The 27,817-nt window shown below is 36.5% G+C and overlaps 1 protein-coding gene across 5 annotated transcripts in view; it reads right to left on the bottom strand.

Annotated features, from left to right (window-relative positions):
- Positions 1 to 1,102: 1,102 nt before the first annotated feature.
- DMXL2 (Dmx like 2) overlaps positions 1,103 to 27,817 on the bottom strand; it is a 153,693-nt gene continuing 126,978 nt past the window's right edge. For 2 of the 5 annotated variants that reach the window (XM_077764401.1, XM_077764405.1), the window contains 19 exons: positions 26,969 to 27,045; positions 25,470 to 25,600; positions 23,172 to 23,420; positions 18,424 to 18,602; positions 16,145 to 16,275; positions 15,534 to 15,619; positions 14,925 to 15,126; positions 13,967 to 14,084; positions 10,540 to 10,602; positions 9,669 to 9,755; positions 9,464 to 9,585; positions 8,146 to 8,284; positions 7,718 to 7,778; positions 7,457 to 7,584; positions 6,880 to 6,957; positions 5,229 to 5,320; positions 4,437 to 4,489; positions 3,142 to 3,359; positions 1,103 to 2,513 (listed from right to left, as the gene is read on the bottom strand). In XM_077764401.1, the coding sequence (XP_077620527.1) occupies positions 2,304 to 2,513; positions 3,142 to 3,359; positions 4,437 to 4,489; positions 5,229 to 5,320; positions 6,880 to 6,957; positions 7,457 to 7,584; positions 7,718 to 7,778; positions 8,146 to 8,284; positions 9,464 to 9,585; positions 9,669 to 9,755; positions 10,540 to 10,602; positions 13,967 to 14,084; positions 14,925 to 15,126; positions 15,534 to 15,619; positions 16,145 to 16,275; positions 18,424 to 18,602; positions 23,172 to 23,420; positions 25,470 to 25,600; positions 26,969 to 27,045 (2,424 nt within the window). In that variant the 3' untranslated portion in view covers positions 1,103 to 2,303. The remainder of the gene's footprint in view (positions 2,514 to 3,141; positions 3,360 to 4,436; positions 4,490 to 5,228; positions 5,321 to 6,879; positions 6,958 to 7,456; positions 7,585 to 7,717; positions 7,779 to 8,145; positions 8,285 to 9,463; positions 9,586 to 9,668; positions 9,756 to 10,539; positions 10,603 to 13,966; positions 14,085 to 14,924; positions 15,127 to 15,533; positions 15,620 to 16,144; positions 16,276 to 18,423; positions 18,603 to 23,171; positions 23,421 to 25,469; positions 25,601 to 26,968; positions 27,046 to 27,817) is intronic. The other 3 variants (XM_077764402.1, XM_077764403.1, XM_077764404.1) reach the window with 3 other exon arrangements.

The following is a 27,817-nucleotide window of genomic DNA, read 5'->3' as shown; positions in this document are numbered from 1 at the left end:
TTATGAAACCTCCAGGTTTGCTCTTCTTTTTCAAGATTTCTTTAGTTATTTGGGTGGGTGTGTGTGTGTGTGTGTGTGTGTGTGTGGTTCCAAATTTTATGATTATTTGGTGTAGTTCTGTGAAAAATACTGTTGGTATCTTGATAAGAATTGCACTGAATCTGTAGACTGCTTTGGGCAGTATGAGCATTTTAGTAATATTTGTCCTTCCAATCCATGGGCATGCACTAGCTTTCCATTTGTTGGTGTCATCTTCAATTTCTTTCCTCAATGTTACTGAATCCAGACATGCATATAAAGAATTACAAACCATGGCTGAGATTAAGTCTGGTTTTGTAAAACTGGTCAATATTCAAAAATTATCAATTAATGTAATCTATCCTATCAATAGGCTAAAGAAGAAAAATCACAGATAAACCAATAGGTGCAGAAAATGCTTTAAGACTTACTATAAAGCTATTCAAGACAGTATAGTACTGGCCAAAGAGACAAAAAGATCACTGGGATAGAGGCCAGAAGTGGGTCTACAAAATACAGTCAACTAACCTTTGACAATTCAGTAGAGAAAGATGAGTCTTTCCAACAAATAGCAGCAGCTACTGTGAAGTCTGAATTTCAGTTCAGACTGAATCAGCTGGTACTAGGTTAGTAGAACAGATACAAAGATGGAGAGGATGCAACAAGCACAGGTATCTATGTACTAATCTGTGGGAAGTGTGTGTATATATTTGCAGTTTCTGCCCAATTTGCGTTTCTGTGGACTCAGACATCTGCTTTCCCTCACCTCTCCTCACAGCACTGCTCCCAACTCGGCTCCTTCACCAGTGTCCGCACCAAACTCCACATGTAATTCAATAAACGAAATAAGGTACAGTGAAGTTACCTCTTACCCAACTAAATCCCAATGCTGAGTGCCCTCTGTCTGGCTCACCATTCTATCCTATTTCCTAGAATGGGTTCTGATCTAGAAAGTACTCGGTAAGTATCTGTGAATAAATGAACTGCCTAGCAGCTTACAAACTCTATATAAACCATTTTATAAAACTGAAAATGATCTCAAGTAGTTAAAAATATTATTAAAGAATTCCAGACGAAACTAAGGTAAAACTCTAACAAATAACATTTATTTTTCTTTTACATATGTATTTCACAGCCTGAACATCACATCGCCTTCAGAGAAAGGTGCTTTTATGCCATTGTATTTTACTATTTACCACACAGGCATTGAACATTCTCATTAACATGATGAGACAATTTGCTGGTAAACATTTAAACACACAGACATTGGTTTCAGTATCTCAAGAACATTTTTTGGTCATAACCAAGGAGGTACATCAAAATAGGGACAACATTGGCTAATAATTTATAAGCAAATAATATTTAACTCTGCATAGTTTACACAATAGGCTGTGGTAATAAATAATATCACCAATCTCATCAACTATTAACTGGCCACAAAAAGCCTAACATTCATTCAAATTATGATATGAAATGCTCTACTGGTGTAGTTTCAACATAGCCTTAAATGTTGTGGGTGTTTAACCCTGAAAGAAAAAGTACTAAACCGGTATGTTTGGTCAACTACAAATATGTCATGTTCACAAGTATTACATTCCTAACATGAAGGCAAATATTTAAATAGAAAAACAAGCAGTCCAAAAAATGTGAGTGTGCAAATTGTGAGGAAAACATTGCATTTATATTTGCACTCATTTGCAAGTTACAGTACTAGCTCAGTATAAACACTAACAGGAAAAATAACCAGCAGAAAGGATGGAAATGACCTCTCCGAGCAGAGAAGTGGCCACTACACACTGCTCCACAGCTCAGGAAGTGTGTCCGGTGCTCTAGAGCTTCTAACACCTGTGACTATCCTTCTTTCAGCACAGAGGCTGCAGGCATGCTTCCATCAGTGGGAAGATAAGGAAGAAAAACCTGAATCAGCAACATTTTTTTCTTTAATTCGGTAAGAAGGTCCTTCCCATTCTTATAAATTACTAATATACTAACTTCTAACCTCAAATGTTTTCTGAATCAGGTTTGCTAAATGCTGTAAAGAATAGCTACCCTTCATACAACACTAGGTTTTGATTTTAAGTATGTGAGCATGATGACAAGGTACATGCACAGTCATTCTACCAACCTGTATGGGCAACACTCAGCTTGATCTTCCAAATTCTACAGAGATTCTCTGTACTGTTTTCAAGGTGTTAACAGCTGCTTGGAAAGCAGAAATGCCAATTAATTACTAGAGTATTTTTTTCACTGAAATGTTTATAAAAATAAAGCCCCAGTCTTTAAGTCTATAGAATGTCAAGAATTCTGTTAGGGATGTTAAAAGCATTGGGCAAAACTCTCGTTTTGAGTGTGCCGTCTGCCCCACAGGAGAAGATCCGGTTGCCCGGGATGATGTCAATCTGCATGACTCCAGCCCCAAGGTTTCTGAATATGGACTGCTTCGCATGCTCATTTTTGAATGAATGAATTAGGCCGTGGCCTGTTAATCTCCAAACCTAGTTTAAAATAAAGTGAAGACACAAAGGGTAAGTCTTTAAAAAAGAGAAAGAGCCCTAAAGCAGAACCACAGCGTTCATTTCTGTTGCCCTGAACTGGCTCAACTTCCCAGACTCCCGCCTCTTTCCTAACAGCTTATTTGATTGGAAATGAGGTCATCACGTGATTTATTTACAGCTCTTACATTCCACTGTCTCTCTCTTCTTCACATCCTCTTGTAGTTTCATACTATCCACATATACCCCCATCTCTAATTCAATTAAATATGTAACTGAATTAAATATATTGCTAATGTCAAGGGAAACCCTGGGGCAATATAAGTAGAAACCTTACCATTACCCTTCTCCAGAACCCTCACCTCAATTCATACGCAACAGAGTAAGGTCCTAGGGTCAGAAGGAGGGAGGCAGGAGGTTCTGAGGAGCCAAAATAATGTTACAAAAAAATTCTATCCATTAACACAGTACTAAGGGAGAAAGGATGTCAAGAGGCCTTCACTGTCTCACAAAGCCTTACTTTACACTCACATTTCAAAGAGTGCAGTGGGGTCATATTTTCCCCTGTCTTCACAGCAGATACAGATAATATCTGCACTCAGCAGATACAGAGTTACTTATACTAACTCACCTTTATGTTCCCTTCTGCTGAGCCTGTAGTAAAATACTCCTCACAGGGAGCCAGAGCAAGGGCCTTAATGGCGGAGTCATGCGCCTGAAATGTGTGAAGCAGCTGTCTTTGCCTGATGTCAAAGATGCACACGTAGCCTTTCCTACCTCCGGAGATGAGGAGCTGCTGTTTGGGTGCATACTGCAGCACGGTGGCTCCGTGATCATGGCACGTGAACCCTGAAAAAGAAAAACACCGAGTCTTTCCCAAACAATCTTGGCAATTCTGGTAATGTTTTAATGCACATTTAAATAATACAGAAATTACAAATTTTTCAGTTCAATTTGTGTAATCATGATCCAAGTACTAAGGAAAGATCCCAAGCAATGACAGAAAAGATATTCTTATCCATAATCTCAATATGAAAACACCTGCAATAAGTTTAAACCTTAAGCCCAAACTGCAGAAGAGACCAAGCTTCCCAACAACACTCTCAGCCACCACATTAATCCCCACCACAATGAGCATCTACACTATCCTAGTTCCTGACCAGACATCTTGAATGGTAAGTAACAAACTCAACTACAGTGATGTGAAAATGGCCAGCTACAAGGTAAGGAGTTACCTTTCCCAGGATTCTCTGCATTTTAATATAATTAAAGTCTTCTGCTAATATGGGGCAAATCTTTAAGAGCCAGCTATCACAGAAAAAAATTGCAATCAAATACAACTGAGAAATAACTATACTTTCAGAATGTGTACCAGTAGAATAAAAGACTGAGAAATCATTCTGTAGAAGAATCCACCTAACTACGTTTAACCCAAATGTATTGGAGCATGGAGCCTTCTTTCAACAGAAAGAAAAGGGGATCTTTAGGATGCCAACTGGAAAACCTGCCTTAAAAGGAATAATATTAAAAAAGCGTTTTTAATATTTTGAGAGAGAATGAGGAAGGGGCAGAAAGAGTCCCAAACAGGCTCCCTACTCAGCATGAAGCCCAATGCAGGCCTCAATCTAATGACCTTGAGTTCATGACCTGAGCTCAAATTTAGAGTTGGATGCTTAATTTATTGAGCCACACAGGCGCCCCAAAAGGAATAATTTAAATAGCACTATTCATATTTCTTGTTCTTACTTTATTTTTAGGTAATTCTTTAACATAGCTCCTTTCTGTTGAGCTCAAATTCTTCTCATTAGTAACACCAATCTCCATACCATGTGTTTGAATGTAAAAAAATGAGCACTATACTATGCTAGTTGGACCTTTACCCCAGCAAGATAGCCACTCTAAAATCATAGATGTTAACTCACTTACCATGAATGAGACTGTTTCCAGGTGATACCAGTGTGTCCCAGAGGCATACATTTCTTATAGAGAAAACACAATTGTTTTTGAGGTGTTTTTTTGTTATGTCTTCAAGTCAAATATTTTTACTTAATTGCATCTTACTATCTTTTTTGTTCACTTAGATTTCTAAAGCAATGATTCTCAAGTAGGATGAAAGGAGAGAAGCTGGGGATATACCTCTTGTAAGTGTTTATCCTGTTCAAACCACACAGTTGTGTCTCACAGGGCCCCACCTGTCTCTACCATCTCATCCCTCAACCCCATCTCTTTTCCATTACCACTCCAGGGAAATGGAGACATGATTTCCTGAGGGGAGAGGATGATTCTGTACCCCCAGGGGTAACCATTGCAGGGAAATGAGGTGTTTACTCATGGTATGTGTCACCTATGAACACAATGTTAGGTCAAAGTACTGAGTATGGTGGCTACAGTGTCTTAAAAAGCTGACAGTATTAATAGTGCAAAAAAATTATATGGAAACCAACTTGACAATAAACTATTTGTAAAAATAAAAAAAAAGAAAAACCCTAAAAAAAAATAGTGCCAAAAAAAAAAAGGCTTAACCTAATTACATATACTTACTGATAAGCCTACACTGTTTTTCTTTTAGTAAGGAAAACTACTGAGATAAGAATTACATAGCAAAGACTTTTATCCTGAGGTGCAAAAAAAAACTCCTGAGTAAAAAAAAAATCCATATTTTGTAGCAAGAATACCTTTCTGCTTAAAAATGTGATTATTATGCTTCTCTCAACCTACCTGTTATCAGTGGACTGTCCAGATGTGGCAACTAGACTTGAAGAGGTAATAAATGCAAAGTCACTTGTGGCTTTACTGTGGCACTGCCAATTCTATGAAAAACAAAGTGCAAATGATGTTACCTAAAAATCCAATAAAACCTGGTATAGTACAAACACACAGTTCTGCTAGTGTACGCATGGGCAAAAAACAAGTTTTAAAAAACTAAAGAATAAATAAGCAAATTAGCTATTTGCATATTCTTAACTAATATCCAATGATATTTTAAAACTAGAAGAGTTGATAACAATTTTTGTTAATGCTCTCAAATACCTTTAATAAACTTTACATGATAATATAAATCACACTAAGCAACAAGAGCCCGACGAGGGAAACTCCCCCATGCCCATCTAGTCTTACCCTACACGGTGAGGAAGTAAAATCAAATAAACTTTGCAACCTAAATACAAGCCTCCACCTTCCTTACCACCTCTGTGCTCCCTGCCTTTCCCTTCCCTTCCGATTTGTGCAGTAATGAAAACAGGGTCAAATGTGGTCCTACAAACATTCTACAGGCTTAAGGCTGCCCAAAACCACTCCCAAAGGATGTTCCAGTATGTGGGAAACCATTTACTGAGCCAGGCATGACTTTTCATGTTGGATTAGGTGAATGAATAGAAATCTGGAGGTAAAGACTCAGGAGGGTGTCCAGGTATTTTAAAATGCATTCTTCTGTTTGGAATGATCATGGTATAGATGGGAGTGAAGGCTAGAGGACAGATTCAAGATCACTTCCATTTCTGTAAAGACTTAATGAGAGTCTACAGGGCACTAATTTATGTATATGAGACCAGATATATTTTCTTACTTAAGAACATATATATACAGTCATAAAAGTAAATTAAAATCAATATATATGAAGCCAGAAGTTCTGCACAGGATAGCAGTACCCACCCACCCTCCTCCCCCAACTGAGCCCCCATCAAGTGAAGATACACTTGTCTCCATCACCAAATGTATTAACATGATTTGGATTAATGAATGAAGTGGCCTGCTGGGACCGGTTAATTTATAATATAGTAAGAAAACTTCTGGAACAAACTAGAATACATGAAACCGGTCAGAATTTTGTAGTGATTCACTTTAGGTACTCTATTAAAAATCTATCACAGGGGCGCCTGGGTGGCTTAGTCAGTTACGCGTCTGACTTTCGCTTGAGTCATGATCTCCTGGTTCGTGGGTTCGAGCCCCGCGTCGGGCTCTGTGCTGACTGCCAGCTCATAGCCTGGAGCCTGTTTCGGTCTGTGACTCCCTCTCTCTCTGACCCTCCCCTGCTCACGCTCTCTCTCTCTCCTAGAAATAAATAAAAAATCATTAAAAAAAATCTATCACAAAGTTAGAATTTTCAAAAAAGTAGGAACACATACAGAGGAAGCCTCTGACCATTTTCAAATACAATGGTCATCCTTCAAGTTCTGAGAACAAAGTTTTGCTCTTTAGTCACTTCTGTTTAAAACTAGGGCAAATAGCAGGTGCTGTGCTGCTGGGCAGAGGTGTCCCTTTCTCAACAGATCCCATCAGTGAAGTTGCACTGAGATTTCATGTCTGAAATAGACACTTCATACACTATGCAACCTCTGGACGTGCTCGGGGAATGCTGAGTGATACTTACCATGTAAGGTTTAGGATTTGATGCAGTTTGGTTTACTTGCCAGATACTCAGAAAACCCTCTCCATCTGCAACACCACACTGTAAGAATGGCATAAATATTAAACACAGCTTCTTAGTAACCATATGGAAGGCAAAATCATTGACTGAGAGTCACTCAAACCTCAGTTAACATTCGGCCTGCACCTATTTCTTTAACTGTAGTTTCCAGGAAAGCCAAGCACTATAAATACCCTGCAACCTTTTAAGTGCTCTTTCATACCTATTTCATTGTTTTCTTCCATACTTCTCTAAGATAATTTAGTAAGAGACTGGAAGATTACAGGTCCCTTATTAGACACTACCAACAGAAATAGACTTCTTTTCCTTCAGAGTATTTAATATCTTTAAGTAGATGACTGATCCATATCAAATTCTGAAGATCTGTGCTTTATAGGGAGCCAAGGCACCAATAAACTGTCTGCCTAGCTTAAATCCAGGGCCACTCAATTGGTTTTTAGATGTAGTTTTATTAAACATCCCTTCATAAATAGCTTTTTCAGATGAATTGAGCAGTAACACCCCTCCCCCCAAAACCAACCTTGTTGCCTTGTGAATTAAAATATAATCTGGTAACTCTTGCATTGCCGGCTTGGCGGAAACAGACAAGCTGCTGAGGTCGTGTCCATTCAAACATTCGTACACTGCCATCCTGAGCACCTGTAAGATCTAAAATACAAAAGGAAAAGCTGACAATAAGAAATGAAAAAGCTTAAGATTTCCAATATTTTCCACTCTATAAATAAACTTCAAAATGACAGAGGCCATTTATAATCCTTTGGATAATAAACAAAATACTTACAGTACTGATGGACTGGGTGGGAGGTCATTCTCTTAACATTATGGAGATTCCTTTTCATAAGCTTTAAAAGAAGATAAAAACAGTCATTTTGTGTATCACAGAAGAGGAAAGCCAACTCTAATGCTCACAGCCTTTATTCTCTTACAACTGGAGTATTACCAACATGTACCCTATTGTGGGTGTTCTGAACCAATGAACACATGCCACCTGTCTGAAGGCTGCAGAAGCAGTCATGCACTGGCACAGCCCTGGCCCGTACGGACCATGTGGGTACCAAGCAGCTTCATCTAGTGATAAAGGGCACTCTCCTCCATGTGCCCTCCCTAAGGACAATCAGGATCTGTGATGCAATCCTGCATCACAGAGACTTCCACTTATTCTGGAGTGAGTCCACACCCAGAAGCCACACCGAATAGTAAATAACATACCACACTCGCTCCTGTGCTCGTCTGCCCACTGCCCAGCCATGGCAGAGAGGAAGGTGGATGCACCTGACTTGCCGAATGGGACATCGCACTGGGTTGGTAAAGGGTTGTAGTGGAGCCACGGTAATCAATATCATCTGAGCTGTGAACAACACCTGTGTGTTACTATGTAGGTGGCGTGTTCGCTTAACACACATTCCAATTCCAGAGTTGCTTATGTGTCCACAGGACAATCTTTATTTTTTAGAATGTGAATAAATATCTATAAGGAAAACTTAGGTGCAATTACTAAGCAGAGGCCATTTTAGTACTGGTTAACTTTTCCCCTTGAGACAAAATACAAATTTAAAGTTGTTCGGGGACAATTTTACTGTGCAGAAGTTGGAACAAATGTTTGTTTTGAAGAATTTAACACAAATATTCTTTTTATCATGTATAGAAAAAGATTATAAGGTCTCTTCAAATATAGATATCCTATGTATCAAATTCATACATTTTAAAGAAATCTGAGTTTAAGGTTTTTTCAAGTACTATAATAATCATCACATAAAAATTACTGTAACATTTTTGTTAAAAATGTTACAGTAGTTTTTATGATGGACTGTATCATATCACATGGTTACTCTGACAATATGATACTGAGACCTAGTAATATTATATCCTAAGAAAAGAGAAAACCCTACAGAACAAGGAGAGAGGTAATGATGGCACCATTTTCGAGCACACAAAATGCCCAGGAGTCTGGAAAAAAGCCAGAGGGAGGGCAAATGTGGAGGAGAAACCCCAAAATAGTAAAGTGTTGCAAAACACTCTTGGTGTAGTACTCACAGCTTTACTGAAAAGTTAACTTGTCTACATTTTTATCTATAAAAAAAGGTATGCTTAAAAGGTTATAATTAAGAAGAAACAGTGAAAATTTACTCACTAAATGTGACCTATCAATCAGTCTTATTAACATACTTGTGTATTCTGCTTTTTGCTTTAATTATCCAAATCAACTAAATTTGCTGAATACTGCGTAGTTCCTGACATTTTTGGGGGGTGAAATGTCAATGTTGTAGTTACTGGCATTAGGCTTTGGTGCTGGGGATTATTCTGAATCAAACACTAAGAATAGTTCCATGTCTAATGGCAGAAGTATGAGTAATATGTTCACTGATGTAAGAAGAGCCTTTTATTGGCAGCTAAACCAATTATATTGGTTTCATACCCAAATAAAGAGACATACATACTTTGCAAGATAATTCAAATCTGCATAACCATTTAATGTGTTCTTTTTAAAGAAAAGTACATTTAAAATGGACTACACAGGCAGACTAACCTTTTGGATTCTCTGTCATATTCTTCTCCAATCCATATGTATGACTGACAGGCCAGCAGAGAAGTAACATCGAGTTCTTGTACATCGTGTGTTGAAGCCAAGACAATTTCATTACAGTTTGCCTAAAAAGCAAAGGCAGAGTCAATAATTTAAGAAATTTCATTAACACAAATAGTACAATCTTTACAATGACCAAAACTTTTACCTTATTAATGGAAAATGCCATGATCATATCTGATTCCTTGTGAATGATTTTTGCCTTTCCACCTGGATAGCCCAGATCAGCTTCAACCTACAAAATGTTACCGGCAGTCAGTTGTTGTAGAGCTCCCCATGATAAACACACACATTCCACAGAATTAAAAGAAGGATAAGAAAACATAGCAGCAGGAGCAAGAAAAAAAGTACCAGTAATTTTAGTATGTTGAGAATTAACTCTGGAATTAGCTTAAATTCTCTGATGCCCTGTAATTGTCCTGATTATAAAGATTTCCATTGTGATGACAGGATACTGATTAACTGTCACAAAAGGTAACTCCTGTAGTTTTCATTAGCATTTGTAATAGCAACGTGCCACTTGTGTCTCTTCCAAAAGTGTGAGGACATTGCATTAAGGATGTATACACAGTAAGAGCCACAAGGTGGAGGAAAAAGACCGTAAGACAAAGAAGTCATGTAAGAAATTAAACATTTTAAAATAGGGTAATAAGACAGGAAGAAGGAAAAGTTAGAAAGGGATGAAGGAGACTGAGGAGAGGAAGGTGCACTGTCTTAGGTTACAGGTGATGGAAGGAAAGTAGATGCAAAATCAAGGAGGAAAGATAAAACAACATGTTTAAGAACAGGCTAGAAAAGGGGACAGAGTGAAGATGTAACAGGAAGAAGGAAAGAGAAGAACCAATGCTTAGGAAGAGCAAGTCAGACATGGCGGAGTGTTTCCTAACCTACGCCAACTGAGGCTGATGGGAGCAACGAGTATTTTGATTAGCTGGCTAGCCAATGTGGTTAGTATCAGAGATGAAGGTTAGCTCCTCGAACTTTAAGAATGAGCTCAATACAAGAGTGTGGAACACTACCTTGCTGTGGCAATCCTCCGCTACGCAGTTTTGTCTGACCTGTTCCACACGTTCTTCTACAGACTAAGTAACACCACACCGTCACAAACACAAAACACATGCATGAAAGGAAATTATAAAGAGAATAAAAAATTTCAAACTGAAATGGTCATTCTATAACTTAAAGATGGTAATTTGTAAAATTTCCTTTTAAAAGCACAAAATCAAAAAAGAAAAACTAAGTAAAATGTGATGTCATCACATGAACACAACACAAGCAAAACAGGCAAAATTAAAGTTAATGTGCCGATTACATAAAACTGTTTCACAATAAAAATTAGTTATTTGTATACCAGTTATGTAACTTAAAGCTCTAATTTAAACTGCAACGTCTACAAAATAAAATCTGCTTGTATGAGAAGATGCATAGATTCCTGGCCTACAGAAGTTTATTTTAAATACAAATTAACAGTATTTCTGAACACAGATTCAAAGTACTGGTAATTATTCCACTCTTAATCATAAGAAACAGATCCATGAGAACGAATCAGGGACTGGAATTCACATCGACTCTTTGCTATAAATGATATTTTCTCCTTACAAGTAAATAAATGTTCAATAAAATGGGGCATAGGAAAGAAATCATACAAAGAGCTTGCTCCTGGTTGATGACAGGGTCATTAAGGATGGCCACAGTGCTGCTCTGCTGCGGAAGCCTCTGAAGGTTTGGTCATAGCAACAGACCCCTCATAATAACCTGATGAGTGACTGCTTCACTTTCAACCAAAAGGGCCAAATTCTCTGTGCACGCCTTCAGCGACTGCCTAGAGCTGCTGCACAGGACAGTGATGGAAAGGGAACTCTGCACAAGGCCCACTCAGCAAAAGCCAACCTGCTGAAAAACCTGTTTGCCTTTAATCATAAATAGCTGAGTTTGCAACATTCATGGATTTCACAAAAAAACTGCCTTGTGGAACAGTTTTCTTTAATATAGTCAATGAGCAAAATTATCTTCTTATGAATATACCTAAAATTTCAGCACTTCTTAGGAGATTTTTCTAAGGAATTTTTTTAAATGAGCCAAAATTTTAGAATTTTTAGGATGTTTATCAATTTTACTAATTAATCAATTCACTGAATTTACCAAATTTATGAGTACTATAAACCTATTTAATAATTTAAAAAGATAAACCACTCTTACTGAATGGATTATGATAAATGTTCTCTATTTCTGAACTTTGTGACCAGTTTTTATTTTGTCTTAACAGCTTTAACATTTTTTTTCAATTTGTCCTCAATGAAAACAAATTTTCAGTAAACCCATACTATTCAAAACAGTAGCTGTTAACCATATGTGACCATTTAAACAAAATTAAATCACACTAGCTATGTTTTAAGTGTATTTACCTATTGTGAGAGAGGGTGTGGAGAGAGAACCCCAAGCAGGCTCTGTACTGTCAGCGCAGATCCCAACGCAGGGCTTGAACTCACAAACTGTGAGATCATGACCTGAGCCGAAATCAAGAGTTGGAGACCTAACCAACTAAGCCACCCAGATGCCCACACTAGCTACATTTCAAGTGTTCAGCAACCATATGTGCCTGAGAACTACTGTATTGAATAGAACAGATATAAATTTCCATTATCACAGAAAGTTCTATTGGACAGCACTGAACAAGATAGTAATTTCATTCAATAATTTGGAATTCAAAAGGTACAAAAGGGTGCATGATAAAAATTCTTCCTCCCACCCAAACTCCTACCATGTATTTCCTTCCCATCCCTGGAGCCAACCAATGCTTACACAGCATTTTAAGAAATTTCACCTCTCTGTTCATGGCCCTCTGCTTGTAGAAAATCTGAAGAGAACACACTGAATATGGGGCTGCTGATACCAACCACACAGCGATTGAGGGGTATAAAGGAGAGACTAAGGGGCAGAAAGACAGAGAGGCTTATCTAAAGAAGAAGGAAACCTGAGAGAACAGATCCTGAAGACAAGACTAAGGGTTCAAGCAACCTAGACACCTGGTTCCCACAGAACTCTGAGGCCCTGACAACCCAACCAAACCACTGCTACAAACATTCTGAATAATTAAAACATATTTCCAATGAATCATTACATTTAATAATCTGAAGAACTAAACACTCAAAAAAGTGATCCTTTAATGAACTGGCTTTCTGTGAATAAGAGAGTACTAATTGAGCAGGTATCTTTTATGTTAAATCTATTTCTTAGATTTCTCTATCTTAGTTTATGGAATCTGGACTCAGGACCACTCCAGGGAATACTGTAAACAGCCAACTAAATGAGACAATGAAATCTGTGATTTCCCTAACAAACCCTACATATCAATGATTTTAATACCATCTGGATCTTTTGTTATCAAAAAAGCTTCTAAGACTCAAAAAAGGATTTCTACTGCTCATTTCTCCTACTTCTTCCTTTAGGTACATGATTTCTGAATCCATACAGAAAGTAAATGACTATTCACAAGAGCTGACGCTAACTACCATCTAGATAAGTGGGTGACTAATCAAAAGAAAGAGTCGGGTAGATTCTGTTAGTCCAGGTATGGGGAAAATGGAGCTGTGGTTCTTTATTATTTTACCTTGGGCAATGGAACCATCTAAACTGTCCCTCTCAGTTTTCAGTTTTCTAAGTGAAAAATCAATGTTCTTTTCTCATAGATCTTGTTTGACAAATCTTTAGTCTCATGTGACACTCTACTCTGAACACTTTCTACATTGCCCATTACCTCATGAAGTAGCCACATGGACTGATGTGCTCTCGTAACAGATCTGTGCACTCCTCGTTTTGTAAGAGGTAATTTTAAGTTCTAGAGTCTAGTTTCCCAAATTCCTGATTCTTCTTGAACCCTGTATGGCATTACATTGCTAATTCACAGTTAGCTTAAAACCACTGTGCGGTGCCGAAACTCTGTGTTGCTTAAGGCAAACTCCCTTCATCTCATAGTCATATTTCTGTCGTTTATGTTCTTTCACAAAAATTATCCTGAATTTGTTTCCAAAGTTTATCCTGTTCATTTTTAAATGCTAACTAAACAAAATGCTTTTAAAGGGCTATGTTAGATTTCCTATTAAATGATATTCAGAGAATCTTAACAGAGTGTATACTCATTTATATATTAAATTACCCAAATCATCCATCACAATATTTATTATTTGTAAAAGCCCAATGGCAAGCATTGCAAAGACATAACAACTTTCACTTGGTTATACGTGATTTACCAAGGGACCTATGTTGTCTTATTGTTACAAAGTGAAAATTCTAAGATTTTATCTTATAAAAGAAATTCACTGTAGTCTGGTAAACTATTACCCATATGTATGAAAGATAAAATTAAGTTCCAATCAAAAAGTAAATAATTAGAAATGTTAAAACTAAACAAAAATTACAAAACAAAAAAAAATTTTTTCAAAATACCTCACTCTGCCTTCTTTTCTTAGTGAAGATGTATCTAATAAATGTCTCTTGAAGGACTTCTTGTTTCACAAGGAAATGCCAGAGTCGTTTGACTGGAAGTGCAGAAGAATCCCGGGACCTATTAAAAAAATTAACACATTTTATTTTACTCTGTAGAAAATGTGCTTCATATTTGCAGAAACTTAAAACCTCCATTATCTATTGCAAAGAAGATGCATCATTAAATTCAACAAAGTTTTATGATTTTTTTCCCTTAATTTTTAGTTCTAAAAATCATTCCTTCATCTGGCAATTAATTCTCTAATTACATGGTTCTCTGAATACACAGGTTGAGCTGACAGTCAAAAGAATCTCTTATTATTCTCTTTTTAAATTATATGGTACATTGGTTCTGTTGGTTACAGATCATAGCATATATAAAGACACAGATTTAACATAAAGACACAGATTTCATTTTTAACAGCCCTCAAAAGCTGAAAAGCCTGTTCTTTCAAGTTTATCAGTGATACTCCTAATCACAGGATAGGTGCCTCACAAAAAGCATGCTGTTTACCCAAAGGACAGGCAAGATGGCTGGTAGAAGACCGAAACATCAATAACAAATCTTAATTATGTTTATTATTAAAATATTACCAAAATGTAAGTAGCACCTTGTTTGTATATGTAAATTATTATCCCAAAATATTTCTGTAGGAGTTCTTAAAATAATGGCAAAAATATAATAAATGCTCTTTATTATAAAAGTAGTAAGTCTATTCAATTATAGGTAATACTGGGAAAAATGTTTTCCATCCAGATTATTCTAATGTTTTTCCTCACATATACTGCTAAAAATAGAACTGTAGGTTCAAAGTTATGAATGTTTTTATAGAAACATAACATAGGCATATTTTGCCAAAATACCTTCCAGAAAAGTTAAACCAGGCTACATTCTCATGGGCTGTAAGAGCATCCTTACTTGAATGGAGTGTTTTCAGGTTCTAGCATTGCCTTATTTCGAAGAATAGCTGGTCCAGCTCCTACTGAAAGGTCAGTTGGGTACGTGTTGATATAGTTAGGTGGCGGACCTTCAAACTGATCCATTTTGTCTTGCAGTATCTGTTCCCAGTTCTCCAAGTTTTTAATCACAGCAATACCTAATGGTGATGTTACAGGCAACTCTAAAAGGGGACAGAAGATGTCATCTTGTTTTGATAAAAATGTTGATCATCATCCACATATTTTAAAAATCTGAAATTTTCAGAGCCAAAACCTCTGAAAATACAAAGAAAACTGAAAATGTTAATCTAATACTATTTGGATTCTTAGTGCTTTTAGCAAAACAGAACACCATCTCTCTAAAATGAGCAAGAAAATGTCTAGCTTCTCCAGTCTGATTTCCTGCTTTCTCTTTCAACCCTCTGAGTAAACAGTGGTTCTTGCTATGAATTAAAACCATAGACTGGAGCCTAAAGTACACAAGACCTCATAAAATCTCCAATTTTCAGTACCAAATGCTCTTTTATGTAGATTTTTATGAAGAGAACTTGATGCTAATATACTATATTTAAGAACATTCATTACTTACCAGAGAATTCCAATCCAGCAATGGGAAAGAAATTCTTGATGTTATGAAGTACTAGCTTAACCATTGTCAAATGCAGAAGAGCCCAGCTGTTCAAGGGAAACAAACAAAAAATTCTCCTTCACTGAAAATAACATCATGAAAGAAGCATAGTAATGATTCCTGTCAATTGTTTAGCCCAATCTCCAGTTCAGAAAAAAAGCTGTTCTTTTCTAACAACTTAAACCTTTGTTATCCCTGATAACAGAAAATATATAACAATATATCACACTTAAAATATCTGAAAACCACCTAATGGAAAAAGATTTACAGTAACATGGAATCTAATAGCATATCAATGAACATATACTAAGTTCGAATGGCACATAAGAAATTACATATTTTTTCTCACTAAAAATATTTGTGTTTCCATCCTATAGGTAAGCTATTCTTTGAAACTAGATGTGAAAGAAATACTCTACTGTCTAGAAATTTACCTCAAAGATACAGAATTACTAACCCAAAACTATAAGCCAGTTCTTGTATAAATTCATGAAAACATTACTTAAAATTACTAACATCATGATTTTTTTGAGAGAGAGAGAGAGAGAGACAGAGGGAGAAGCCTTATTTACCTATAGGAATTTGGATCTTGGTGCTCCTGTATTTGTGTATCTGAAAAAAAAGCATCATCTTCTTCTTCATCACTATGAATGCTTTCATCAGAATCATATATAACACCACTATCAGACAAAGGGAGAAATGGCTGCAATAAAAGGTAAAGTTATTTTTTTAAATATATAATCAGGTTGTTTTTGTCTTAACTTAATACTGAACATTTTTATGTGGCATCTAAATAAAAACTTTTCACAAATGATACTATTCCTAGAAAACTAGTCAAACTCTCAGATTCAACAAAGTAGCTGAATAGCTAGATACAACATAAATACTTCCAGAGCATTAATTACAATAGCTAAGTTATGGAAGCAAACTAAGTGTCGGCTGATAGAAGAGTATATAATGAAGATGTGGCACACGCAGAGAGAAGTATTACTCAGCCTTTAAAAAGAATGAGATCTCGCCATCTGTGACAACATGGATGACCTAGAGGGTACTATGCTGAGTGAAGTGAGTCAGAGAAAACAAATACCATATGATTCACTTATATGTAGAACCTAAAAAACAAAAAAAAAGGAAAGAGAATTGTATAGAGAACTGGTGGTTGCCAGAACAGTGGGAGATGGGCAAAACAGGTGAAAGGGATTAAGAAGTACAAACTTTCAGTTATAAAATAAATAATTCACAGGGATGAAAAGTACAGCATAGGGAATACCGTCAATAATACTGTAATAATGTTGTATGGTGACAGCTGAGGACTACACTTACTATGGTAAGCACAGACCAATATATACAACTGCTGAATCACTGTTTGTACACCTGAAACACTGTGTATCAACTATACTTCAATAAAAAATAAATTAAAGGAAATAATAAAGCATATGTCACAGAGGGGTGGCTGGGTGGCTCGGTTGAGCATCTGACTCCTGAGTTTGGCTCAGGTCACCTCACAGTTTGTGAGATCAAGCCTGGCATGGGGCTCTGTGCTGACAGCATGGAGCCTACTTGGTATTCTTCCTCCCTCCCTCCTTCTCTCTCCCTTTCTCTCTCCCTCTCTCTCTCTCTCCCTTCCCCACTAGCTCTCTCCTTCAAATAAATTCTTTAAAAAAAAGTATGTCACAGAATTATTAAAAATCATGCCTTTTCTTATACATCAAGAGAACTAGTTATAAAAGTTGAAAGAAAAGAGACACACTGAAAAACATAAACACCAAAGGAAAACCCTTATGAAAACATAAAGCTGTAGTGAAGGAAATCACATATCCTTCTAAAAGCTATATAAGAAAACTGAGACATGTAAAAACTATAATTCTTTACAATTTGTAAGTTTTAAGTTAATTGCGATAAAAATCCCCCTGGTTATTTCTTTTCCTTTATTGAGGCTTCATAAGGAATGCAAAGTTCATAGAGAAAAAAAATAGACAAGATTAGCTGAGAAGTCTTTTTAAGGGGAAAAACACCATTTTTAGTGGATATGGACACAAGAAATTAAAAGAAGTACAGTCTAGCAACTGATCAATGGACATATACAGTCCAAAGTAGTATGTGTATAAGAAATTAATCTATGACAAAGATAACAAAAGTGGGAGGAAAGAAAAGACAACTGGTTAGGATAACAAAAACAAATCTTCAGAACTCACCTTGAAAGACTTTTTAGTGGGATCAATACCTCAAGAACTCTGAGATCTAATAAAATTTTTAAATGGGAGGAGGCATGATGAAAGATGTATTTCCTATGTGCACACACAGCAAGGTGACGACAGTGTTAGCACGTGTAAAGAGGGCAACATTAAGAGAAGGAAGGTGATTAGCTTGAAAAAGCAAAGTGCAGAAAGTACTAGCAGCATGTACTGAACATGTTATGAGATGCGACTACAATAAATCTAGTCTCCAGGAGTATTCTGATCCCCAGAGTTCTGTCTGCTTTGGAGAAACAGGGACATGTCATGGGGCTGAACTCTGGCCTGATGAAACCCCTAAATACCCAAGCATCTCCTCTTGCTCCAATTCCACGGTGACCAAGGGAACTACTGATAATTAGATGGAGGGAACCTAGATGGCAGACACAAGTATTCCAGTCACTAGAAAACAATGATGCTGATTGTATGTTAATAAAACTGATTCTGGTTTAGACCTAAATCCCATACTGAATGACTACTGAGTTTCTGTACTTGAGAAATTAAATATCTAAACTATACTTATTCCACCCAGAGGCTACCTCACTATTCTTATGTGATGCATACATAAGAATTAATAAAACAAACACATAAAAGCTTATGATCTTTACACCCCTTACCTTTGCAACAAAATAGTCCCACATACTAAGTTCTGGAGGAATAAATTTTTCTTTGTAAGATGGTCTTTCTGCAGGCACTGGTGGTGGAGTAGCATCTTTTACAGGTCGTCCAGGGACGAGCATTCGCATGTTAAATCTCCTACGGTGTTTATCTATGTCTTCGGAAGGAACAGGAGGTGCTGAATAAAGATAGAGAGAAAACACAGCATTTATTTTCCATTATCAATTCAAAGAGTTAACTTCCCTTTCAACATACTCCTGCCATCTTTTAGTTTAAACTAAATTACTTGTATCTGTGCTTCTAAACTTTCCTAGTTACTGCACTAGTTTTCCAGGAACCATGGCGGAGATGCACATGAGGACAGAGCATAAAAAACTATCTTGCCATGAAGCAGTGTGTGTGCTATACAGAATAAAGACTAAAGTAATTCTAGTTACAATGCATTAAGTAAATAGAATATTAATTAATGCTTGAGTAATTATTTCCGGTTACGCTGCTTAAGAAAGATTCATTGAAGCTGTAGGATATAAAGCATGGCTTTAAAAGAGAAGTGAGAAGTTCCATGTGAAAAGAGGAAGGGATGAGAGAAACCAGTAACTAAAGCTTTAGATGAAAGAGGATAAGAGAGGAATAAAGTGGAGTAAACACTGCTAAGAGCGCTATTTAAAACGGACCCAGGAGGACACTGAGGAAGTGGGGCTTACGCACATCTCCTGTCTCAAATTCCCTATAACTGTTGCTGAACCCCACTAAAAACCATGGCATCTGCTGCATTTAGAATGGACATGGGTGGACTTTCCACCTAACACTATCCCTAGCAACCAATCACATATAGATGAGTGTCACTGTAGCCATACCAGTACCAATCACATTTCCTTCAAAACAACTTATGTGAATTCCCTCTTTCCTCCTTAAAAACTCTAGCCTCCTTTGTCTCTCTAGAGCATGCTTTTGATTTTGGTGGACTCGGTGTCTCCCAGATTGCAATCCCTAAGATCCTGAATAAACACACACATTTTACTTTGCAGCATGCAATCTTGCTTTCTTTTTTCCTGGGTTGACAAAGAGTAAACTATTTTTGCCAGACAAGCACTGAGGAGGGGAATAAAAAGAACAGTCCAGAGCTGGGCTGGGACTATGCAGTGGATGTGAAGCTGGGAGCTTATCCTATGGATGATCCTCACTAACACTTCTTAAGCTAGTCACAGGGTGAGGTACTGCTTGCTCAGTCAATGACAGAGAAGATGGAAGATGATGATGTAAGAAGGGACAACTAGTACAGTGGGTAATAAAGCTGAGAAGAGTAAGATATGAGGAATACATTAAAAAAAACACCAAGAGGATTCAGAAACTAATTAGGGGAAGGCCAAAAAGAAGTCAACAGCTCCTCTCTTAAAACTCGTCACAGGAAAGGATAGTTCTATCTCACTCCCTCTTCCATCATATCCCCCACACAATTCATCAACAAATCCATCAGGAATAATCTCAAATTATAGCCAAAATATTATAGCCAAAATATAACCACTTTACACTCTACAACTACCACTCTAAGCTAAACCATATTTATCTTTTTTTAGTTAAAATGTACATAAAAATAAAGATTCTTAAGTGCACAATTCAGTGCCATTTAGTACATTCTCAATGTTGTGCCACCACCATCTCTATCTGGTTCTGAAGCATTCTCATCCCATTTCATTCCCAAAACTCCAGAGCCATTAAAGAGTCACACAGTACTCCTCCCTTCCTCTAGTCCTTGGCAACCAATCAATCTGTTTTCTGTCTCTATGGGTTTACCCATTCTGGATATTTCATATAATGGAATAATAAGATATGTAACCTTTTGTGTCTGGTTTCTTTCACTTAGCATATTTTTGAGCTTTATGCTGGTGATAGCATGTATCAGTACTTTGTTCCTTTTTAATGACTGGGTAACACTCCATTGTGTGTGTGTATGTATGTATACATGCACACAACATATATACACATACATATACGTATATATATATACACACCATATATACATATACATACCACATTTTGTTTATCCATTCATTCTTGATGGTAACCCACAATTATCTTTTAAGTGGACCATTACATAGTGTCCTTCTTTTATTCTTGTTCTATAGTTTATTATCCACATAGTAGCTAGAGCTGAAAAACCTAAATCAGATTAGGTGACTCCTGCCAATAGTTTCCTTTCTTTCTTTAGAACAACTATTGAGGTCTTCACCATCCTAAATGATTGTGCCCCCAGATAGCTGTCTTACCCTATCTCGATCCAAACTCCTCCAGCTCAAGACGGCCATTCTGGCCTCCTCTGTAGTTCCTGGAAAATGCCAAACTCAGTCCTACCTCCTAGCTCATGACCTTGGTACTCCCTTCACCATCTGCCTGAATGGCTCTGACCCCAGATATCTGCACGGTATGATCCCTGACTTCTCTAGGACTCTGCTCATATGCTGTCATCAGAAATGTGTTTTCTGACCATTCTAACTAAACTGTTCCCATACCCTTTCCTTCATCACTCTCCACTTAACTCTCCTTTTATTTTTATCATAGTTCTTACCATAATTGAAATACTATTATTTGTTAATTTGTTTACTGTGTGCTAACCTCCACTACATGTAAGCTTCATGAAGGTAAGGGATTTGTATTCACCCCAAGGCCTAAAACACTGCTTGTCATGTAGCAGACGTTAAGTAGATACAAACATCAATGTGTACTCAGAAGTTTTAAGCATGGATGACTTGATGAATTAATTACCATGTAAAGTATAATAGAAATTTCAGGAAGAGAAAGAAGTGATTTGAAGGGAAAACTTTCAAATTTAGGGGTTTTTTTGTTTTTTTATTTTATTTATTTTTATTTATTTTTTTATTTTTTTACAAATAGTTTATTGTCAAATTAGTTTCCACATAACACTCAGTGCTCATCCCCACAAGTGTCCTCCTCCATGCCCATCCCCCCCTCCCCCCCACATCCATCAGTCCTCAGTTTTTGTCAGCATTCAAGAGTCTCTCATGGTTTGCCTCTCTCCCTTTCCCCCACCATTTCCCCCCTTCTTCTCCCCCTTGTTCCTCCGTCAAGTTCCTCCTAATCCTCCTATACGTGCAAACATATGATATTTGTCCTTCTCTGCCTGACTTATTTCGCTCAGCATAACCCCCTCAAGGTCCATCCATGTTGCTACACATGGCCAGATTTCATTGTTTCTCATTGCCATGTAGTATTCCATGGGATAGATAAACCACATCCAGATGGTCAACCGACACATGAAACGATGCTCAGCATCCCTCCTCATCAGGGAAATACAAATCAAAACCACACTGAGATACCACCTCACGCCAGTCAGAGTGGCTAAAATGAGCAAATCAGAGAACTCTAGATGCTGGCGAGGATGTGGAGAAACGGGCACCCTCCTACACTGTTGGTGGGAATGTAAACTGGTGCAGCCCCTCTGGAAAACAGTGCGGAGGTTCCTCAGGAAACTAACAATAGAACTCCCCTATGGCCCAGCAATAGCACTGCTAGGAATTTACCCAAGGGATACAGAAATGCTGAGGCATAGGAGCACATGTACCCCAAGGTTCATAGCAGCACTCTCCACAATAGCTGAAACATGGAAAGAGCCTAAGTGTCCATCAACAGATGAATGGATCAAATTTAAGGTTTTAAAAAATGCTGAGAAAAAGAGAGATAAACTGATCCAGGAACATGAAAGAAGAGTTTGAGAGTTCAGCGATACAATTAAATGGAACAATATCTGTATCACAAATTTAAGGTTGACTACACAAGACAGGAACAAGATAAAGATGAAGAGTCACCCACATATGGGGGAGTGAGAGCAATGAAAGTGGCTAAGATATCCTCTCCTAGTCTGACTTACACAGAAACCTATTCATTTAATTCAACCTTGGACATTAAGGACACAGATTAGAGCCAGTACCATTTAAACTCTTTGTGCCACTGATTCGCCATCTGTAATAGGATAATTTCCAAGGATGGATTAAGATAGAAACCTTTCCTATGTCACCAGTCTACACCTTACCATATCCTACCATCTTAAAAAGTAGGATGATGGGGGCATCTGGGTGGCTCAGTCGGTTAAGCGTCTGACTTAGGCTCAGGTCATGATCTCACGGTTCGTGGGTTCAAGCCCCGCGTTGTGCTCTGTGCTGACGGCTAGCTCAGAGCCTGGAGCCTTCTTCAGATTCTGTATCTTCCTCTCTCTCTGACCCTACCCTGCTCACTCTCTCTCTCTCTCTCTCTCTCTCAGAAATAAATAAAAAACATTAAAAAAAATTTTAAAAAGATGAAAAATACAAAAAACAGGCAGAAATGGAATTTTAAAAACCATATGCATGACTGGAAAGGCTATCTTGTACATGATGACTTAAAATGAAGCCAACTATTCTCATGCTCTGTAAAGATTACGAGGATTTATTTAAATCTTCTTTCTCCAAAAACTATCCTTTTCCCTTTCCATTCCTTCACACTTTCCTTTACCTGTCCTCTATTTCTTTTATATCCTCCTCAAATTTGTCCTGGTTTATCAAAAAATGTCCAACTGAAACTACATTTTTTATATCAACATGAGTTTAGTTATTTACTATCTTAACCAGAGTAATGAGATTTTAAACATCACTGATCTTCAAAATAAAAATTCTTAAAACATTAGAAAATCTTTTACTGTAACACTGGAAATTATTTACATTTACATACATTATTGGTGTGAAATTTATCTTACCTGCAATATTTTCTGATTGCCTCTGAGGTTTCACAACAAGCTTCACACCTCCTCCAAAAACAGCTGCCCACATCCGATTATTTAATGGGTGGGCTGCAAGTCGAAACAATTCATTCGAGGAATTTGTAGCAAGAGCATGTATCAATAAACTTAAGTAAACAGCAACAACAGCTTCACACAACAAAATGTTCAATTTTGGCTGGTCTTCATCTTGAGCTGAACTCAAGAGATTAATGAGTGAGCTCACACCTGTAAGGGTATATAATATCATAGGAAGTGTATCAACAAAAAGGTCTAGAAGAAAAAAATCCAAATCTGTAACTTAACCTAAATTATGTATTCATATTATGTAATATATTATCATATCCATAATTTGTGCAACAAGATAAATGATAAAAATTGATTATAACTTATAGAATAAAATAAGACCACAGTTTATACTGATATCATAAATGAGTAAATAAATAAATAAAAACGGGAGAAAGGAAAGCTCTTCCTCATGGTACAATTTCAACTAAAAGTAGAAGGAATGATAAAATCAGAAAAATGACCATCTAGTAATCCCCACAGTAATATCCAATTCAGGCAAGAAAGGATGCTAAAAATGAGTGCGTGAAAGTATAATATTTTACACAGTCTCAAATTATCTCTTCAAAAGAAACATATTGATTACAAAGAAAAAGTATTAGCTTAACAAACGAGAAATCTGGCAGAAATTACCTTAACAAGTGATGAGAATTTAAGAGCACCAGTTACGGAACCAACTGACATCATGTGCCTCTTAATAGTCAGAACTAAGGGCACACGACAACCCTTGTGTGGTATCTTTGCCAAACATATACAACCTGAATGTAAATACTAAGGTTAGGGAAACCCAAATTGACAGACATTCTAAAAAATAATTGGCTAGTACTCTGCCAAGTTTTCAATCATGAAAGACAAAAAAAAATAAAAAATAATAAAGAATGAAGAACTATTCCAAGACAGAGGAGACTCATGAGTCATTACAACTAAATGTTACATTGAAGACATGCGTGAGGCAGCTGGCGAGATTTCTAAAAGATCTATAGATGAGAACAATACTGTACAATGTTAAGATGCTGAATTTGAATACTGTGCTATGACTACGTAAGAGAATGTGTTTAGCAAAGACTCATTGATATATTTAAATGTAGAAGCATACCATGTCTGCAACTTATTCTCAAATACTTTAGAAAAAATACATAAATACTCACACACAGTGAGAGAAAGAGAAAGATGAATGCTAAAGCAGGTATGGCAAAATGTTAACATGTAGAGAATCTGGGTGAAGGCTATACGAAAAAGTCCTTCCTACTGTTTTTGCAACTTCTTGCAAGCCTTCTTTATTCCAATAAAAATGAAAATGGAAACAATGTTTCTAGAAACTTATGCACAAATGAATTTTAAATATCCAGTTTGAGTTTGTCATTTCTTTCTACTGCCACTCTTCACAGCAATCACTAGGGTGTGAACTCAGAGTTATAAAGCAAGTAGAGTAAAAACTGAATGACAGAGTGGACCAGGAAAAGGTATGGAAAAAAGTGGAGAAGGTCTGAAATAACTGACGTGGAGGATGAGAAAGAGAGCTAACCAGACAAAGAGAAGGACTGGCAGACAGCATGACAGACGTGCCACAGAATGGTCACTCATTCCAACAGACAAACTCACACTGGAGAGTAACTGTATTCTCTCTGATACATCTGTGAAAATATCTCTGGTGATAGTGCTCTCTAATTTAGAATTTCTAAGGATAAGGAAGAGTATGTGCTCACCCTTATGAAAGATGTTAAACCTTGTTTATTTATACTGGTCAACACAGCTGGGTTTTGAAGCCTTAACTTTCTGAGTCTTCAGACAACATTACAGTACTTAAGAATTCCTAATCCATGGCAGAAAACATTATCAAAAACAAACAAAAAAGCATTCACCAAATCCACAAAGAATAACAATCAGTAAACCAGTTAGTAACTTTTTAAAATGGAATTGCCAGGGGCGCCTGGGTGGCTTAGTCGGTTAAGCGTCCGACTTTCGCTTAGGTCATGATCTTGCGGTTCGTGGGTTCGAGCCCCGCATCGGGCTCTGTGCTGACTGCCAGCTCAGAGCCTGGAGCCTATTTCAGTCTGTGACTCCCTCTCTCTCTGACCCTCCCCTGCTCACGCTGTCTCTCTCTCTCTCTCTCCTACAAATAAAAACATTAAAAAAAATAAATAAATAAAATAAAATAAAATGGAATTGCCAAATAAGAAGATTTAAAAACAAAAACACTTAAATGTTCACCTGGCCACTGAGCAGGAGAAGAATTCGGTGTTGCATGTTCTTCAATACTTTCGGTCCTGAGTCTTCGACGATCACTTAAAAGAAGTCCTTGATAAGCCATTCCTGTAAACTGGTTTCCTTCTGTCTGACTACTAAAACAAATAAGGGTCAGTTATTTATCACCCTAACAGAGGTAATCAGCAATTGCACTTTATACATTTTTTAGACAATTATAATCCCATTTAGTCCTTTTAAAATCTTTTCCAGATGCCACTTAATACTTGAAAATCTTTTCTATATTCACCCATTTTTATAAAATAAAGAGTTGGAAAGTAAGAAGACTACTGTTGATACTAGATTGTATTAGAAAGCTTCAGGGTGCTATTTCTTGTATTTCTTAGCTCTGCAAAGTTGTCCAATCTTAACTTTGAACTAAAATATGAACAAAAATTTGGAGAATATTTTAGAAATATCAAACCCTAAAGCCAAATGTGACTAAATACTTCCCTCATCTTTGTGGAGCTGGGGAAAAAACAAAAGCAGAGAGTAAAGTTAACTCCCTTGAGAGTCCATCATAGCCTAAGGATGAGAAAATACACATTTAAAAAATATTTATTGGAATTCTCATTTAGTGCCATCTTTACCAGTGACTGATATCAAACAAGTTGGCTTTATTCATTAAGATGATCACATGCAATTAAATACATTCATTTTTCCTTATTTATATTTCCAAGTCTTTGTAGGTACTTAGATGTGGCCTTACTGAACTAAAAGCTGAGTATAGGACATTTTGAGGGAGTAATTCCTTTTGTAATATCAAATCTTCTCACATGAGTCTTCTGAATTTACAAGAAAAAAAAATCTAGACATATGTTTAATATAAAGTTAATATGATTCTATTTATGTTACAAAGTTTTCATTTATTAGTATCATTCATTTAAATCTGGGTCATCTTTCCAAGTGATTCAGTTTCTTGCTACTTATACTGCCCTCATCATTAAAATGTACAGTATACACTAATTAAGGTAATACGACGTTTAGAGAAATTTAAAGTATTACTTCCCCTTGATATCACTTCCAAAGACTTCTATATTACATGTAAATGGGTAAGAAAAAGTGATTTTAATAATTCTTTGTAAGAAATGTACTTTTTGGTTTTTAAAAAGGTATTTCCTTTTTGAACTGAAAACCAGTTAAGCAATATATGAGCTGATCCAATGCTAAAAGAAACGTTAGTGAATCGTGAAAAATTATTTTCTTAAAATCAAAAAAGACTGTGATGATGATAATTTCCATTTACTATTTATCATTCTCTATATGCCTCTGTTGTTACTAGGTGACCACTAAATTAAGTCAACTTATGTTATTTCTCCTTCTCTCTCATCTATTCGAGTATACATGGTAGTCATATTTGAGAATTTTTCCATCCCTAAGAAATAGAACTTTGATATAAACTTCAGCACAGTTCAGTGTTTTTGCTGTATTAATAATTTAGCATGATTTCTTTTTTTTTTTTTTACCTGTAGCTATGACTGTCACATAATGCTTGGTAAATTGATGCAGAAAGTGATGCTGCTAGTGAATGAAGTGTGTGCACCTAAAACCAAAACAGTCACAATTACATTTCATACTAACATTTCTATACAACAGTAATATCTTAAATATTAGAAAGTACCCAGCAAACTGGCAATATCATTAATAACACTAAATCCTAAGACTACTAACTCTACTTTAAAACTTCTAAAATAACACTCACTCAACTCAATATGAATGCCCACAACAAAGCTAACTGATGCAGAACACGTTTATCAAATATGTATAACTGTGAGCCTGCCATTTACCAGACTCTGAGCAAAGTGTCAATGTTCATCGATTACTGTTCATTAGACTGTTCTACCTAATGATTAACTTGAAGATTAACATTCCAAAATAAAGAAGAACCAAAATAAGTATATAATTTTCAGAGCTTTTATTTTAAACTGCCTTACAAAATTTCCCTTGATGAAAATAAATACTTGATCTTAGCAATAGAAATGAACTAAATGTTTAGATACATAAATCACTGTATGAAATTGCTGATTTTTCAGAAAGCAAGTAATTTATTTAGTACTTATGAGTAGTGCATACTTGAAATTTTAAATTTAGAAAGTTTAAAAATTATCAATATAAAAACTACATCCTAATGTCATACTGAATCAACATTTTCAGACTCCTAAAAATCTAAAAATATGAAGGGAACTTAGAAACAGTTTCATACTCTTTGAATGCCTTATCCAAATTTCTAGGAACTGGAAACATTTATTTAGAATTTAATGCCTTTTCAGGGCTTCTGGGTGGCTCAGTTGGTTAAGAGTCTGACTTCAGCTTAG

Source organism: Crocuta crocuta, unplaced genomic scaffold (assembly GCF_008692635.1).
Source record: "Crocuta crocuta isolate KB4526 unplaced genomic scaffold, BGI_CrCroc_1.0 scaffold102, whole genome shotgun sequence".
NCBI classification, from domain to species: Eukaryota; Metazoa; Chordata; class Mammalia; order Carnivora; family Hyaenidae; genus Crocuta; species Crocuta crocuta.
Note: the sequence above shows the minus strand (reverse complement) of the source record. Positions and strands in the feature narration are given on the sequence as shown.